This window comes from Hippopotamus amphibius, chromosome 4, assembly GCF_030028045.1.
Source record: "Hippopotamus amphibius kiboko isolate mHipAmp2 chromosome 4, mHipAmp2.hap2, whole genome shotgun sequence".
Lineage (NCBI taxonomy): Eukaryota > Metazoa > Chordata > Mammalia > Artiodactyla > Hippopotamidae > Hippopotamus > Hippopotamus amphibius.
The window spans coordinates 142,597,603-142,611,824 of NC_080189.1; the positions used below are offsets into that span (position 1 = coordinate 142,597,603).

Genomic DNA, 14,222 nt, shown 5'->3' on the forward strand with positions numbered 1-14,222 from the left:
CTCTTCTATATTTAAAAAATTCTTTCATTTTAAAATATATTACACAAAAGAGGCAGCATAGCCTAGTGGATAAGAATAGCAATACTGGAATGAGAAAGTCTGGCCTGAAACCCAGCTCCAGCTTGGGCAAGTAACTTAATCTTTCTAGGCTACATATTCCTCAGCTGTAAAATGGGAATAACAGTACCCCCCTCAATAGGACTGTTGAGAATTAAATGAGTTAAAAAATGTAAAGTACTTGGAACAACTCTGGCACATATTAAGCATTATATAAATTATCTACTTCTACTATTATTATTACCAAAAAAATGTATAAACACAATTTAAAGAATAAAACACACACACCCCCCCACTATTTAGCAACTCAGAAGCTCTCGGGGTGCCCAATTCAATCACAGTCCCTATCCTTCCTCCCTCTGGAAATAGCCATCCTGAATTTCGTGTTGCCGCTTTCCTTATTCTCTCTTCAAAGACAATCAGGACATTGGTAAGCAATATATGAAACATCTTATAAAATGATAAAAAATCCAAAGCTAAATATTTTTAAAGCTTAAAAAAAAAATTCTTTAGAGTAGAAGAGTCTATATTAGAAACCCACAAACTTACCCGAAAAACTTTTTTGCTTGTATTGTTACTGTTTTGCCATCCAGATTCCTCAAGTTTGGTCAGATTGTTGAATTTTTGGTTTACGTCTTCTATCTGTTAATAAAGTATAAGTTTATCAGATTAATGCTAACCACATTAAAATTACGAATTATAAACTGAAGCTTCAAAAAAATTAGAGAATGGCAACATAAAATTAGACTAAATCATTCTCAATTTAGTACTCGAGTAAAAAACTCTTATGGTACAATTGTTCATAGTTATTTTTGGTCTTATAAACCTCCAAAATCTACATAAAGGATGTCATATATGAATAACTCTCCTAAATTATTTTTAATCACTAAAACAGTAGGAGAGGGACTTCCCTGGTGGTGCAGTGGTTAAAGCTCCATGCTCCCAATGCAGCGAGCCCAGGTTCAATCCCTGGTCAGGGAACTAGATCCCACATGCCGCAACTAAGGAGCCTACCTGCTGCAACTAAGGAGCCTGCCTGCTGCACCTAAGAAGCCAATGAGCTGCAACTAAGGAGCCCTCGAGCCACACCTAAAGGAGACTGCCTGCCACAACTTAAGACTCAGAGCAACCAAATAAATAAATAAATATTGTTTTAAAAATTTAAAAAAAACCCAAAACGGTAGGATAGATATCCTAAACATTTTTGTTTCCTAAATTACACAATGTAAACACAACTTTCTCTCTTTTTCACAGTTTACTTATCCATTCCCCTACTAAATGACATCTTGGCTGCTTCAAAGTTTTGGCAATTATGAATAAAGATGCTGTAAAAATCTGTGTTCACATTTTTGTGTAGACATATGTTTTTAATCATTTGGGTAAATACCAAGAACTGTGATTGCTGGATTATATGCTAAGTGCATGTTTAGTTTTGTAAGAAAACTGCCAAACTGTCTTCCAAAGTGACTGTACCATTCTGCAATGAATCAAGAGCTCCTCCTGCTCTCCACATTCACCAGCACTTGGTGGTTTGCATTTTTGCCCTTCTAACAGGCGTGCAGTGGTATTTCACTGTAGTTTTAATTGGCAGTTCCTTAATGATCTACTACATTGACCCTTATCTTTTCACATGCTTACTTGCCATCTGTACATCTTCTTTGGCAAATTGTCTGTTCAGGTATTGTCTCCATTTTAAAATCTGGTTGTTTTAAGCGTCCTTTGTATATTTTGATATGAATATGTCTATATCAAATATCAAATACATCTTTTGCAAATATTTTTCTCCCAGTCTATGGCTTGCCTTCTCATTCTCGTCACAAGATCTCATTTTAAAAGATTCAAATAATATCCCCATCCTTCTGGTATTTCCAATCTCCTTCAAAGAGGCAACCACCGTCAACAGTTTGGTAAACTTGATTCAAGTCAAGTCCCCTTACTGCGCATTTATATTCATGTGTACTCTCAAGCTCTCTCTCAACAACAACAAAAAATTTAAACGAGGAAAAGATGGTCTTTTCAAGAAACAGTACTGGGAAAATTGGATATCCTCAGGAAAAAGGTGAATTTAGACTCTCACCTACACCATACACAGAAATGAACTCCAAATGGATTACAGAACTAAATGTAAGCACTAACACTATAACACTTTTAGAAAAGAAAAAAACACAAGAAAAAAATCTTTGTGACCTGTGGTTAGGCAAAAAGAGTTCTTAGATATGATCACAACATAAAAGAAAAAAAATTGATAAATCGAACTTCATCAAAATAAAAAAAGTTGCACTTCAAAAGACATCATTAAGAAGATTAGAAGACAAGCCACAAACCGGGAGAAAATATTTGCAAGTAATACTTCTGATAAAGAACTTGTATCCAGGATATACGAGAAACACTTAACAATAATAAAGGCAAACCAATTTAAAAATGGGCAAAAGATTTGACTAGATATTTTGCCAAAAAAAGACATATAAATGGCTAATAAGCACATGAAAAGATGCTTAACATCATTATCATTAGGGAAACACAAATCAAAACTATAATGTGACACTTCTCACCCAGTAGGATGGCTATACTAAAAAAGACGGACAGTAACAAGTATGGATGTGATAAAATAGGAACACATACATTGTTGGTGGTGACATAAAATGGTGTAATCACTTTGGAAAACAGTTTGGCAGTTTCTTAAAAAGTTAAACATAAATTTACTATATGATCCAGCAATACCTAGGTGTCTACGCAAGAGAAATGAAAACATATATCCACACTAATATTTGTATATGAATATTCATAGAAGACTATTCATAATCACCAGAGTGGAAACAATAGAAATGTCCATCAATTGGTAAATAAAGTACAGCTATAAGCTACAACATGAATGAACCTCAAAAACACCATGCTAAGTGAAAGAAGTCACATACAAAAGACCACATGTTGTATTATTCCACTTAATGTGAAATGTTTCCAAAAGGCAAATCTACAAAGACAGCAAGAAGATTAGTGGTTGCTTGGGGGCTATGAGTGGGAATACAAACTGATTTGCAAATAGGCAAGAAGGATCTTTTCGTGGTGATAAAAATATACTAGGGAATTCCCTGGTGGTACAGTGGTTAGGACTCAGCACTTTCACTGCGGCGCCTGGGTTTGATCCCTGGTCAGGGTACTAAGAATCTGCACGCTGCAGAGTGGGGCCAAATAAAAAAAATTTTTTTAATTTAAAAAAATTATTTTTAAAATAATAAAAATGTTTTAAATTTGGATTATGGTGATGGTTGTACACCTCTGTAAATTTACTGAAAAGCACTGAATTGTACACTTAAAGCGGGCTAATTTTATGATGTATAGATTATACTTTACTTCAATAAAACTAAAAAAAAAAAAAAAGGCACCAGCAGCCAATTTGAAGAGGCTCCCACTGGCCAAAGCTAATAAATGAGCATGGTAACTGTAAACAATGAAAACACATCAAGTAGCTTTAAACCCATAAATAAATGATACTAAGAAACAAAATTAACTGATCACCATTGAAGGATACTAGTGAACCAACTCATCAATATGAAAACTGGTAAATATATAAACACTGGTCACAAAGTAATGCTTATATTATGACTACATAAACACTATTCACAACTGGGCCACACAGTTCTTGAGACTATTAGGTTCCCTTACTCACTTTTTCTCTAGACTTACTAATTGTTTCACTTTTTGCTTGCTTAGTTGTTCGTATGTCTATCATCAATTTACTCTAAACTCTGCACAGTAAGTATAAATCTCCTCTTAATACAATTTAAAAAACAAATCAGGTATTTTACTCTGTTCAGATTTTCCAGAGACAGGAAAACAGTTCTGGCAGAGCCCCCGGTGCCCCTGCTCCGGTCAGGAACTGCTGCTTCCTAAGCTTGCTGCACACATTCTGCCTCCCCTCAGCCTCAATTTTCTTGGCCCCTTCCTGGGGATCGAACCCACCTCCTCCTCCATTCTTCGCTTACTCCCTCATTTTTGTGAGGGACTTTCTCACTTAGCTTGCTTGGGAGGTAAAATCTGAGACTGTGTGTGTTTGGAAGATGCCCTTCAGCCCTCACACTTGGTCAGCTACAGAGCTCCAGGGTGGAAGTTATTTCCCTCAGAAGTTTGGGGGCATTGTCCTCCCAGCTTTTAATGTTGCAGCTGAGAAATCCAAGGCTATTCTGATCCTTGACCCTTTGTATGAAACTTATTTTCTCTCTGAAAATTTCTAGAGTTTTCTCTTCATCCCAAGAGTTGTACAGTTATACTTAATGGTGTGCATTGGTGTGGCTCTACTGTGATTCACAGTGCTAGGCACTCAGAGGGCTCCTTCAGTCTGGAACTCATGTCCTCCAGTTCAGGGGAAAATTTTTAAACCATTTCATTGACGATTTCCTATATTTTCTGTACTCGTTTTCTGGAATTCCTATTATTTGGATACTATACTTCCTAGATTGGTCCACTTCCTCCATCCAAATACCTTTCTTCTTATGTGTGCTTTGGCTTCTTTCTTTCAGGTTTGAGGCTTTCTTGTAACGTTGTTTCTTGAAATAGTTGTTGGCTATAGGTTCTTTTTTTTTTATTATTTATCTTTTTTAAGCTCTTTATTGGAATATAATTGCTTTACACTGTTGTGCCAGTTTTTTCTGTACACCAAAGTGAATCAGCTGTATTTATACATATATCCCCATATGCCCTCCCTCCCGTACAGGTTCTTTCTTCTTTTTTTTTTTTTAATTAACTTTTTTTTTTCTATTTATTTATTTATTGGCTGTGTTGGGTCTTCATTGTTGCACACGGGCTTTCTGTAGTTGTGGCGAGTGGGGGGCTACTCTTCATTGTGGTGCACGGGCTTCTCATTGCAGTGGCTTCTCTTGTTGTGGAGCTCCAGTAGTTGCGGCACACAGGCCCAGTAGTTGCGGCACACAGGCTCAGTAGTTGTGGCTCTCGGGCTCTAGAGCGCAGGCTCAATAGTTGTGGCACAGGGGCTTAGTTGCTCCACAGCATGTGGGATCTTCCTGGAGCAGGGCTCGAACCCATGTCCCTTGCATTTGCAGGCGGATTCTTAACCACTGCGCCACCTAGGAAGTCCCCGTACAGGTTCTTGAAATAGTATTTTATACGCTTATTTCTAAAATATGCTCAAAAAGCTAGAAAGTTTCATCTCCTCCCATGCCTTTGCTGATCTCCTAGTGAGTCGCTCTCTCAGAGCACTTTTTACATTAGATTGGAATTATTTTGTCTAACTCACTAATCAAAAAACAAACTTCTCTGGGGCAGAGAACATGCCTTATTTTATCAACTCCTAGGTACAATGTCTGGCACACAGTCGGAACTCAGTAACTGCTACATGCACCAAACTACTAAAGACTAGATTTACTCATCTTCTCATATGTAGAATCACTACAGATTATGCAACAGTTGAATATAATTTCAATTTCCAACCCAAATAGAAATTATACTGACAATTTGGGGGAGGAGAAGAAATCAGTCATCAAATTTAGACAGAGCTTTACAGTTTATAAAGGTGCTAATATTTCATTTAATATTATAGGTACATAAGTAGCTATATTAACTCTGTTATACTATTGTTACCTCATTTTCAAACCAAAAAACAGACTCAAAGTTAATGTATTCTGAATATATTGACCACATACCTGAAAACTAACCATATCCCAAAATCCATCCAGATCTGTACAGGTAGTCTCCTTTTCACCTCGTTTATATTCACAATTGTCCACCAGTCCTTCAAACTGTTTGAACCTTTCTTTCATAAGAAGTCTTGTTTGACCAACTGCTATGCGAATAAGATCTTTAGCTAAAGGAAATACAAGAGTTTTAAAAGTTAAAGGAGAAAACAAGACCTTTATTGCAAGCCAACCAGCTGATAAGATGACCTCATTCCAAATATTCTGGTCACAGAATCAAATGTTTTCTTTAAAGCAAAACAAAAAATATCTACTACAAAACTTTGTCATACAAATATTGAGCAATTCCTGCCTCAATTCCTGCTAAAAATTAGCAATATACACTCTCATACATATCGCTACACAGTAAAGAGCATTCTACCTCTCCTTGTATTTTATAAGAATTCAGCCTCAAACAACACACTGCACATCAGTATCTAAGGACTTCAAGCTGGCAGCACACAAATGACTTTTTTCTAAACAGCTTTCCTGAATAGGTAAGATTATGGAACTTTTCAGAAAATTTGATCAATTTTGATTTGATTTCATATCATATTGATTTAGGTAACTTTTGTTCAGAAAATATTTTTGTATAATTAAGCAATAGCAGATATAGCTGTCATTCATAAAGTCATAGCTTAAAAAAAATCTAATAATAAAATAGATAAATATCTAACTCTCAGGAATCAAAGTCAATATTCTAACTACTCATATCTTTTAAGTCAGGTAGCATTTTAACACAGAGATATTAGTGAACATATGTGAGATATGAAAAATTCTTGCTATTTAGAATAACAATGAAACTATGAAGTTCAACACTAGATTTTTATGTTTCAAGTAAATGTTACCATATTAAAATAAATAAAGCTAAGACATAAAAAAATATAAATATTCCCTCACCAGCATCTGGAATGTCCAATTCAAGCTTCCTATCCCACTCAAGGCAGTGTGAAGTTAACTTCTCAGTTTCTGACTGAAGAATATTTCTAAAATGATGACATACATTACCACTATGACACTTATACAACATTAATTTCCCAGAGCTGATGCTTAATTATTTTATAAACTGTGATATGCTAAAATCCATAAATACAAGTTGATATTCTATGTATGTCCATCCTTCTACTTGGCATTAACCATCCACCTAAAACTTAAGTGGATGGTTAATACCCAGAGCCCATTTTTCAAGCTAATATTTCTAGTTTTTTCTGTTCTTATTTTTTAGTGGCTGAGCAGAAAGAATCAGACATTCCTTAGTTCTGTTATTTTCTATGGAACTAAGACCAACCCAATTGTCAAGAGTAAGACAAAGCTAAAAACGGTAAGTCTCAAATTACAGTGATAGGGCCTTACAGATTCTATTCGGCTTTGCTTATCCAAAGGCAGTGGTTCTAGAAGCATTTTTGATTGTCATGAACTGGAGGAGTGCTACTGGCCAGGGATGCTACAAAACATCCTGCAATACAGAGGAGAGACCCCACAACAAGAATTATCCAGTCTAAAATGTCAGTAGTACCAAGGTTAAGAAACCCTGGCTTAAAGTAAATTTAATGTGTTTCTTTACAAAAACATCTGAGCAGGAAAACTAGCTTTTCCTAGAAGAATAATTTAGCTGTTTATGTCCAGTGGCAACAGAAAGCAGCTTAATTAATGAGAAAGGAGACCTGGCTTAGATGTGACATTATTTAGTTGGGTAAATTGTTAATCATCTCAGTGTCTCAGTTGAACAACACAGTGAACTAGCTAATCTCTAAAAGACCTTATAATTCTAAAACATTATGATCTAAAAACAATTGAAGTGGCTCCCAAATATATAAAAAGATATGCATTCATAATAGAAAGAATGGATATTAAATCTAGAGTAAGGGGAATTCCCTAGTGGTCCAGTGGTTAGGACTCTGAGCTTCCACTGCAGGGGGCATGGGTTCGATCCCTGGTTGGGGAAATAAGATTCTGGATGCCATGTAGTGCAGCCAAAAAAAAAAAAAAAAAAGATACAGAAAGAAATAAAATAAAACTTGACTAAGATAATATTTTAATATTTATCTATTTGAATGATAAAGCTCAAAAATTGTTAATATTGTATTGGAAAAGGTATGGGAATTTTCTTGCTGTAGTCACTCAAAGATAATAGAATATAATCATTTTCTGTGTGATTTGGAATGTTAAGTCCTTTCTCGAAATGCAGGCCTCTGATATATTTCTAAGGCATTTAGGTGACATGTTGAGGTTCCCCAAATAGGATGTTAATTTTCAATCCACAGTTAGAGAAACATAATCCTATCTCATGATTTGGTGGGCCAAAGAGCCTCCTATCATCTCCCATTATCCTTCTTTTATAAAATAAACTTTAATTTGGTTCTTTGCAGCGGGTAAAAAAAAAAGGTATAAGAAAATAGGAACTCCCATAGCTTGCTGGAGGAAATGTAAATTGAGGTCCTTGTATATTTGCACATGAGAGAACTGAAACATATACAAGATTGTTCTTCACAGCCTTGACTGTAATAGTAATACTAGACTGAACCCAATGTAAATAACGAGCAACAGGGACCTATTAAGTAAATTACGGTACATCCATATTATTGGATACTATGTAACCATTAACACACACACACACACACACACACACACACACACCAGGAGAAAGCTATTTAAGTACTAAAATGGAATGTCTATTACATTTAATATTAAATGAAAAAATAGTATGCTATTGTTTATTTATAAAAAGAAAAAATACATATTTATGTTAGTCTACGTATGCATTATCTACCACTGGAAGTATTCACAAGAAATGAATAACACTTGCCTCCGTGGAAGGTTCGAACTATCCCCTGGGAGAAAAAGACTTCTCACCTGTACCTTTTTCTACCTTTTGAATTAGGTATCACATGAATGTACTAGTTACTGAAAAAAATCATTAAAATTTAAAAGATAAATGAAAATAGCCGAAATTCAGTTTCCCCCAACTCATCTATTATATTTAGGTTAAAGACAGTTTAATTTTGGTTTTAAATGTCTAGACACTAATACCAAATTCTTACCCTAGGAACAAATGGACAGACCTGAAATACGGCACATCATGTTGTGGCTGAGACATCTGATCTTCACTTACTCCAAGTGATGGGACTTCTTTTGTTGAAAGGCCATTTGAATTTTTGTTAGTAGTTTCATTTTTACTTAAAACATGTTCTATAGATTAAAGAAAATATGACATATAAATTTCAAAGCAACAACTCATAAAATGACATCCCCGCAAGACAAATTTTTTTTAAATCCTTCAATTCTTTTCAATGTGGAATTTTAAAATTTTATTTCTGACTCAATAATTTTATTCACCACATAGCCTCTAAAGTGTCTCCCAATATTCCTCTTCAAATTTACATTTATTTCCCATCTTCTCAGTCTGTATTCCTCACTTCAACTCTTTCTCTCTCCAGATATCCTTCCCCATGTTTTCCCATCTCTTCTGACCCTGAGACCAAAACATGTTTGATAAATCAATCCAGAGAAGTAAGAAATTAATTAAAATGATACCTTTATTCCAAAGTGTTAGAGAACCCAAAGGACATTGTAATTTACTTGAATCTTGATGTACCATCTTAGCAGAGAAAGTTTTACATTTTTGTGCCAAGATTTCTTTTGTTGCTTCAGTCTTATCACTAAAAACAATAGCAAAAATATACTTTATGAAACACGAGCCTCATATATTTAATTGAAGGATTTCAAAATGATGTTGCTTTTTAAAAACCTGGGATTAAATAGAAATATGTTTCTATTTTTTTTAAATGTGTCTTTTTGGGAGGGGAAAAATTTTAAACACCTATAGTGGGAATGTCCATCTTTACTAATTATAATGACACCCTAAGACTGTGAAGATCTCTTCACGGAACATAAGCACTCAGTATTCTTGGATGCTGCTGAGCAGTTTCTAGTAAATTTGCTACCAGCCAATCTTTGCAAAACAATCTTGCTGTTTCTATTAACAATTCCAACTGATTTTCCCCCTACTTTGCAAGTTATTTTTATTGTAGAAGTAGTTTTTCTAAAGTAATACTCAGCAAAAAATAAACAAAAAAACCCCAAACCATGTCTGATCTACAGTATTATAGTAATTTCTTCCTTCTAAAAATATATTTCTAAGTGTTATAATAAAGTCACTTACTAAAAGCAAAAAAGCACAAAATGTACCATGAAAATAATGATGAAAACAATGTATAGGAAATAGTAAAACTGTCAAATACATTACTGTAGCCTTCTGAAGAATTTTTTTAAAAGACCATAATTTAGTAACTAAATATTAACTTTTAAAAAGCACAGGACAAATCTAAGAAAGGCATTTGTTAACCATCTTAGCAAGTAACTCATTATTAACATTAAATTCTTACACTTCTGTGCTTAAAGGGGTCCAGGTATAACTGGGTGTCAAGAAAGCACTGGCACTTCTGGGAGTCATAGGTGTTACTTGATAGGTCTTCAGACCATCTAGTGGCTGAAACACAAAATCTTTAGGTGCAAAGGAATTCTTCCCTTTCCTCTTTGCACTATTTGTCTTAGACAAGTTTTGCACTTTTGATAAGACTCCATCTGGATCCATTCCATTTGTTGCACTGGTTTGTGAATCCAAATTATTTTCTTCACTATCAACTTTAAAAGAAATGACCTAGACGGGAGGAAACAGAATAGAGTGAGAATTTCTCTTCTGGGGATATAGTCAAAGCAATTTTTACAGGCCTGAAAATATGAAAGTTGAGGTAATGTGTCCCATATACATAATTTAAGACAGAAAAATAAATACAATTAAATGTAAATATGGAATCAGTAGACCAGCTAGCTAAACTACTGTTATGATCCAGAGAGAGAGAGCCAATCCTCATTAAAAGGACTAAATAATAGGTTTTAGGTATTACAGCAAATTAAAATATATGAAAACTAAGGTGGAAAAATTACTCACCAAACACCTATCTTTTTATTTAAATTATGTTGATAATTACAATGACTTGACAATCAGAAATCCATTGTTTATTGGATGACTACTACTGTCAAGGACCAAATCCACTTTAAAAATAAGCTTGAGGGACTTCACTGGGGGCACAGTGGTTGGGAATTCACCTGCTAATGCAGGGGACACGAGTTTGAGCCCTGGTCCGGGAAGATCCCACATGCCAAGGAGCAATGAAGCCCACGCCCCACAAGTACTGAGCCTGAGCTCTAGAGCCCACGAGCCACAACTACTAAGCCTGCATGCCACAAGTACTGAAGCCCGTGCTCCTAGAGCCCGTGCTCCAAAACAAGAGAAGCCATAGCAATAAGCAACCCCAGCTTGCTGCAACTAGAGAAAGCCCACAGGCAGCAAAGAGGATCCAACACAGCCAATAAATAAATAAATAAATAGATAGATAGATAAATAAACTTTAAAAAAATAAAATAAGCTTGATTATAAATAAACTTATCATATGAGAAAAATACTTCTCAATGTGACACAGTGAGATTAACCATAAAAAAATGTGCAGTTTATTCTCTTTGTCAAGTCAGTTTGTTATTTGGTTTTTTAAAAACTGAGATATAAATGACATATAACATTATATTAGTTTCGGGTATGCAACATAATGATATTTGTATATATTGCAAAATGATTTAGACAATGTCTAATGAACATCTTCACCACACATAGCTACAATTTTGTTTTTCTTGTGATGAGAAATTTTATGACCTACCCTCTTAGCAACTTTCAAATTTACAACACAGTATTATTAACCATAGTCACCATGTTGTACATTACATCCCCAGGACTTACTTATTTTGTAACTTTTGACCACCTTCACCCGTTTCACTCATTCATATAAACAATTTTTAGAGGTTTTTACATTTCTGATTTTTAATTTTTAGTCAGGAATATAGCCTCATTTCTTATACTTTGGTATAACTTCTTTTTTTTTTTAAAGGTTAAGGAACTGTAGCATGAATTAAGCCAAGGCATTGAGCCCTGCAAATGGTGGCTCTTTTTTGAAGACTCTACCAGGTACTATGCTAGATGCTATCAGAAATGTTAGGTTAGGGACTTCCCTGGTGGTCCAGTGGCTAAGACTCCGTACTCCCAATTCAGGGGGCCCAGGTAACTAGGAGCTCACATGCCGCAACCAAAGATCCCACATGCCGCAACTAAAACCCAGCATAACCAAATAAATAAATAAATAAATAATATTTTTAAAAAAGAAAGAAAGAAAAGTTAGGTTATTTAATTCTTAAAACTACTCTATGTAGGTATTATGTGTGAAGATGGGAAAACAAACTGATAAATTGCCCAAGGTTATATAGCCAATTGGAAGCAGAGACAATATTCAAACTCAGGCCTAACTGAATCCAAAATGAATGCTTTTCACCCACTCCATCCTCTCTCTTAGCTAGTTCCCACATGAAGGTTTCTGTCAGCTGTGTTTTTATCACTTTTCTCTATTTCCTGTTAACCAAATTATGCTTTCTCTACCTATAAAACTGTTGTTGTTGAAAAACAACAACAGTAAATCCTCCTGATGCTTCTTTATGGTTCAAGAGGTTTTAACACACATGCAAGTTAACTTCTTGAAGCAGCTCTATATGCTTAATTTCAATTTTATGAAAGTAGCAATGAGATTTTTCAAAGAATCTAGAAACAAACAGATATTTATACGCTACCTTGTCAGGTTTTGTTTCTATCTTTTTAGCAGATCTTCCTTGATTTGGTGCCTTTCTTTCTGCTTCATTATCTAAAATAAAAGTGAAATAAGACATCCATTTTGACTGGGTAAAAAATGCTGCATTAGAAGTACTAGGTAATTTGGGAAAGGAAAAAAGGCAATAGGAATGTATGTCTTAAAAGATTTTATGATTAAAAGTCACATTATAAAGTAGGATAAAAATAGATGAAATTTCATGCCAAGTATAGGCCGTCTGTTTTCAGAACAAAACAAAAGGTGTTAAGGTATTTAACCTTTTGTCTCTGAATATCAAATACATATTTATTATAGAAAATTAGAAAAAAAAATGTTAAGCTCTTTATTGGAATATAATTGCTTTACACTCTTGTACCAGTTTTTGAGGTGCACCAAAGTGAATCATATTAAGCTGCATGTATTTATACATATATCCCCATATTCCCTACCTCCCGCGATTCCCTCCCACCCTCTCTGTCCTGGCCCTCTAAAGCATCACCCATCATAGAGCTGATCTCCCTTTGTTATACAGCAACTTCCCACTAGCTACCTATTTTACAGTTGGTAGTGTATATATGTCTATGCTACTCTCTCACTTCATGCCAGCTTCCCCTTTGCCCCCCACACCCCACCCCATCCCCATGTCCTCAAGTCCGTTCTCTACATCTGATCTCCACTCTTGCCCTGTCACTGCGTTCATCGGTACCATTTCTTCAGATTCCATATATATGAGTTAGCATACGGTATTTGTTTTTCTCTTTCTGGCTTACTTTGCTCTGTATGACAGGCTCTAGGTCTATCCACCTCATTACATATAGTTCAATTTCATTCCTTTTTATGGCCGAGTAATATTCCATTGTGTATATGTGCCACATCTTCTTTATCCATTCATCTGCTGATGGGCATTTAGGTTGCTTCCATGTCCTGGCTATTGCAAATAGTGCTGCAATGAACACAATGGTACATGTTTCTTTTTGGATTATGGTTTTCTCAGGGTATATGCCCAGGAGTGGGATTACTGGATCATATGGTAGTTCTATTTGTAGTTTTTGAAGGAACCTCCAAACTGTTTTCCATAGTGGCTGTACCAGCTTACATTCCCACCAACAGTACAGGAGAGTTCCCTTTTCTCCACACCCTCTCCAACATTTATCGTTTCTAGATTTTTTTGATGATGTCCATTCTGACCGGAGTGAAGTGATACCTCATTGTGGCTTTGACTTGCATTTCTCTAATGATTAGTGATATTGAGTATCTTTTCAGGCCATCTGCATGTCTCCTTTGGAGAAATGTCTGTTTAGGTCTTCCACCCATTTGTGGACTGGGTTATTTGCTTTTTTGGTATTAAGCTGCATGAGCTGCTTATATATTTTGGAGATTAATCCTTTGTCTGTTGCTTCATTGGCAAGTATTTTCTCCCATTCTGAGGGCTGTCTTCTTGTTTATGGTTTCTTTCGCTGTACAAAAGCTTTTAAGTTTCATGAGGTCCCATTTGTTTATTCTTGATTTTATTTCCATGATTCTAGGAGGTGGGTCAAAAAGGATCTTGCTTTGATGGATGGCATAGAGTGTTCTGCCTATGTTTTCCTCTAGGAGTTTTATAGTGTCTGGCCTTACATTGAGGTCTTTAATCCATTTGGAGTTTATTTTTGTGGATGGTGTTAAGAAGTGTTCTAATTTCATTCTTTTACATGTTGCTGTCCAATTTTCCCAGCTCCACTTATTGAAGAGGCTGTCTTTTTCCCATTGTATATTCTTGCCTCCTTTGTCAAAGATTAGGTGCCCATAT

General features: G+C 35.3%; 1 protein-coding gene across 2 annotated transcripts in view; it reads right to left on the reverse strand.

Annotated features, from left to right (window-relative positions):
* DLGAP5 (DLG associated protein 5) overlaps positions 1-14,222 on the reverse strand; it is a 47,980-nt gene that overhangs the window by 12,114 nt on the left and 21,644 nt on the right. For both annotated transcript variants that reach the window (XM_057731876.1, XM_057731877.1), the window contains 7 exons: positions 12,417-12,487; positions 10,130-10,404; positions 9,279-9,403; positions 8,807-8,933; positions 6,645-6,730; positions 5,715-5,875; positions 607-699 (listed from right to left, as the gene is read on the reverse strand). In XM_057731876.1, the coding sequence (XP_057587859.1) occupies positions 607-699; positions 5,715-5,875; positions 6,645-6,730; positions 8,807-8,933; positions 9,279-9,403; positions 10,130-10,404; positions 12,417-12,487 (938 nt within the window). The remainder of the gene's footprint in view (positions 1-606; positions 700-5,714; positions 5,876-6,644; positions 6,731-8,806; positions 8,934-9,278; positions 9,404-10,129; positions 10,405-12,416; positions 12,488-14,222) is intronic.